General features: G+C 61.4%; 1 protein-coding gene across 1 annotated transcript in view; it reads right to left on the bottom strand.

The window, feature by feature from the left end:
• The window catches only part of UNCX (UNC homeobox), a 4,217-nt gene extending 972 nt beyond the window's left edge, over positions 1 to 3,245 (bottom strand). The window contains 3 exon segments of the mRNA XM_040593668.1: positions 1 to 76; positions 1,738 to 1,913; positions 2,996 to 3,245. The exon segment at positions 1 to 76 is cut by the window's left edge and continues 656 nt beyond it. Coding sequence (XP_040449602.1) covers positions 1 to 76; positions 1,738 to 1,913; positions 2,996 to 3,245 — 502 coding nt within the window.
• Positions 3,246 to 3,586: the final 341 nt, after the last annotated feature.

Genomic DNA, 3,586 nt, shown 5'->3' with positions numbered 1-3,586 from the left:
TGTGAGCCGGCCGCCCCGGGCCCTTCTTCGTGTTCTCTTTCTTTCTCCATTTGGCCCGGCGGTTTTGGAACCAGACCTACACACCGAACAACGAGAAGCAATTAACACCCAGAGCACCGGCCCCCCGCGGTGGCTAGGGCCCGGGCGGGGGGAGCAGGGGGAGAAGCGCAGCTCAGGCCTCCCCCGTCCACCCCTCGAGGTGCCGGTAGCCCCCATCCACAGGACCGGGTGTCTGCGAGAAGGAGAGCAAGGGAGGGGGGAGGAAGAGATAACCACGCTTCTTAAACAGGGTAGGAGGAAAAGAAAAAAAAAAAAACCACACAAATGGGGGGGTGCACACTCACGCACACACACGCTGCACCCTTCCCGCACCGGCGCCGCGGGGAGGGGACGGGATAACACAGCTCCCCCCCCCCCCCCCCCCCCCCCGCGGACGAGAGGGCAGAAGCACCAGCCGGAGCCCCGAGCTGCAGGGCCGGGCCCGATCCCTCCGCAGCAGCGCAGAATGCGGTAGCGCACAGCACAATAAGCGGGCCGGAGGCAGGGGCGGCGCGGGGGGGGGTCGCCTCGCCCCGATGGAGCGGGGTCTGGGCCTCCTGCCCACACCGGGCGCCGGAGCAGAGAATTTGGATGAGCCCAGAAGCGGGGTTTGGTCAGGTTTGTTATAGATTATGGGAGGAAAAACAATTAAATTACATCCCCTCTGCTCCGGCCTTGCTCCCGCGGTTCCCCGGCACCCGCCGGGCCTCGGCCCATCGGGGCTGCCAGCAGCGCAGTGCCCGGCCGGAGTCAGCGGCCGCGCTCGGTGCCGCAGCACGGCCCCGGCTCGGGGGCATCGCAGGGACGTCGGTGACCCGGTCCCGGCTCCTTCCCCACCGCCGGGCCCCGCCAGCCCCTGGGCACGGCGCGGCGGCGGCTCTCGGAGCCGGCGCGGGGAAGGGAAGGCGGCTCGGAACGGCACCGCCACACCGAGATGATGGAACCGTGGCGAACGGCGTCAGCTCACCACGGGGCACGGCCCCGCCGCCGGGGATGCCGTAGGCCGCGCTCCTGGCACACGCAGCCGCCCCGCACTGCCGCGGCAGCCCGGCGGGACACGGAGCCGCCCGGCCTCGCCGCCCGCTCACAGCCACCGCGGCACAAAACAGCATCGCAGGACCCAGCAACAGCCCGCACCGCGCCCACGGCCCCCTGCTCAGCTCCCTTTTTATATATATATTTTTATATTAATAGAAGCAAATATATGGTTCCCCTCCCCATCCCGTACTACCGAGGGCCTGAGCAGTTCGTTGAAATTAAGTTTTACAAGTTCCACACGCTCTCGATGCGCCTACGAGCTTTATTGGCATTCTCCAGCGTACCCTGGCCCGTGATTAAGCCTCGTATTTGCATGCTAATTTCTCGCCCTTAACTCATTTAAGAAAAATGTTTACAGTGGAAAAAATATATATATAAAAAAAGGTTTAGGGAAGCCAGGCTGAGATGTCACTTTTCGGGACTCGTTTGCAAGATTAAAAAAAATAAATAAAGTGAGGAAATAGTAAGAAAAATAAACCATCAAGAACAGCAAGTGCAAAGCAGGGAAACAAAAGGAGAGGCCGGGAGGAGCGGGGCTGCGGGCCCCAGGCGCAGGGCCCGTCCCGGAGCGGGGCTGCGGGTCCAGCCGAGCATCCCGGGGACCGCTCGGCGCTGGGAGGGGGCAGGGGAGGGAGGGGACACGGGATACGCAGTTTTTACCTGCACTCTGGACTCCACCAAGTCCAGCCTGAGAGCCAGAGCCTCTCGCATAAACACGTCCGGGTAATGACTCTCATTAAACGCCTTTTCCAGCTCCTCGAGCTGCCAGCCAGTAAAATTGGTGCGGGTTCGTCTTCTTTTACAGCCAGGACTTTCTTTGTCCGGGTCACCCGAGTCTGAAAAGGCAGAAATACCTTCAGGTCCCTGGAAGACAGGCCTTCTCCCCCCCTCCCTGCCATTCACAGGAGCCTTTTAACTTTTGTGCTCGGTAGCGTTGGTAAAAGAGCGGGATTATACACACACCTGAGCTAAAAATGGGGAGGAACCCGATCTGCCCTCGCCTCCTCCGAAAATGTACTTTACAGAACATTTATTCCTGAAGGAAGCTCTCCATAGGCACTCAGCTGGCAGAGAGAGAGAGAGAAGTTCCAACATTTGCTCCAGCCACCAAAGGTTTAATTAAAAAAATAAAAATTAAAAGCCCCCCCTCTTTCCCTTCCCCAGGTCCCGTCCCCTCTTCCCCAGCACCTGACCCCCGCAGACCCCCCGACACGGGCAGGCGCGGGGCTAGGGTGCTCGCAGCCTCTCCGGGTACGTACGTGGCCAGGCTGGGCATTTACAGCCCTAGCTGCACCTCTCCGAAGGTTTTCCACCAGGTGTGGAAATTAATAATATTTTTTATTTAGCCGAGGTGCAGAGAGGGGCTGCTCCAGGGTTAATAAAAAGGATGTTGGGGCGACGGAGCGTTTTAATAGCTGAACAATAGCGGTGCCACAGGCCGGTGGGGAGGGAAGAAAAACGCTTCCCTTTGGTTTAATCGTTTTAATAAAAATAATTACTGGTCTTCATTCCCCAAACTCCAGCGATTCCCATTATTATTTTTGATTTTTTTTTTTAATGGCACGATCCGAGCCCCCACCCCAGAGACGAACTTTGGAGAAGGCACCGGGCCGGGCCCGCTATTGTTCAGGGCACACGCGTGGCCCCGCGCCGGTGGGAACGGGGGATGCTCCCGGCGCTCGGCCCGGGGCCCCCCGCCCCGTCCTGGCCGCCCCCTCGGGGGAGGGGGGAGGCAGCACAGCCGCCCTCCCTTCTCCAGGCACCCCAATATCCACAGACAGGGATGCGAGGGGGGTGCGGTGCCTTTCTTCCTCCGCGCTGACACGCTCCGGGCGGGGAGCGGCGGTTGGGTCAGGGGGGTATGGGGGGTGTCGGGGTAGCGGGGAAGGGGGGGGGAGGGTAGCGGGGCCGCTCCTACCTGCGAGCTTGAAGGGCTGGCTGTCCCCGCTCACCCCGCAGCCGGAGGGGATGAGCGGCGCCGGGTTGACCACGGAGGCGGCGCAGGAGCCGCTCAGTAATCCATCGATGGAGAAGGGGACGGAGGCGGCCGCCGACTGCAGCTGGTGCCCGGCCAGCTCGTAGACGTGGTGGTGACCGAGCGGGTAAGGGAAACCCACCATTCCCCCGAACTGGGCATGAGGATGCTCCAGGATGCGGCTGTCCATCATGGGGGCGGCTCTAGCGCGGGGGGCGCCGGCGGGGCTGGGGGCGCGGGCGGCGGGGCGGCTGGGGCCGGGGGTGCTGCTGCCGGAGGAGGAGGCGGTGGCGCGGCGAGGGGCTCATGCTGCAGGGCGCCCGGGCGCTTTAACTTTATCAACATCAGGCTCCCAATAATTAGCTCAGGCTGGGGGAATTTGGGACCAATAAGAAACGTTAATCGGTCCTGACGTCAGAGACGTGCCAGTGTGGGGAGCAAACGTTTTCCATATCGATTGCTAATTATACCTGACATCCAGCCTCAATAAACAATATCAGAGCTGTCACAACACGACGAGGGGGGCTTTGATAC

Source organism: Falco naumanni, chromosome 4 (assembly GCF_017639655.2).
Source record: "Falco naumanni isolate bFalNau1 chromosome 4, bFalNau1.pat, whole genome shotgun sequence".
Taxonomy (NCBI): Eukaryota; Metazoa; Chordata; class Aves; order Falconiformes; family Falconidae; genus Falco; species Falco naumanni.
Note: the sequence above shows the minus strand (reverse complement) of the source record. Positions and strands in the feature narration are given on the sequence as shown.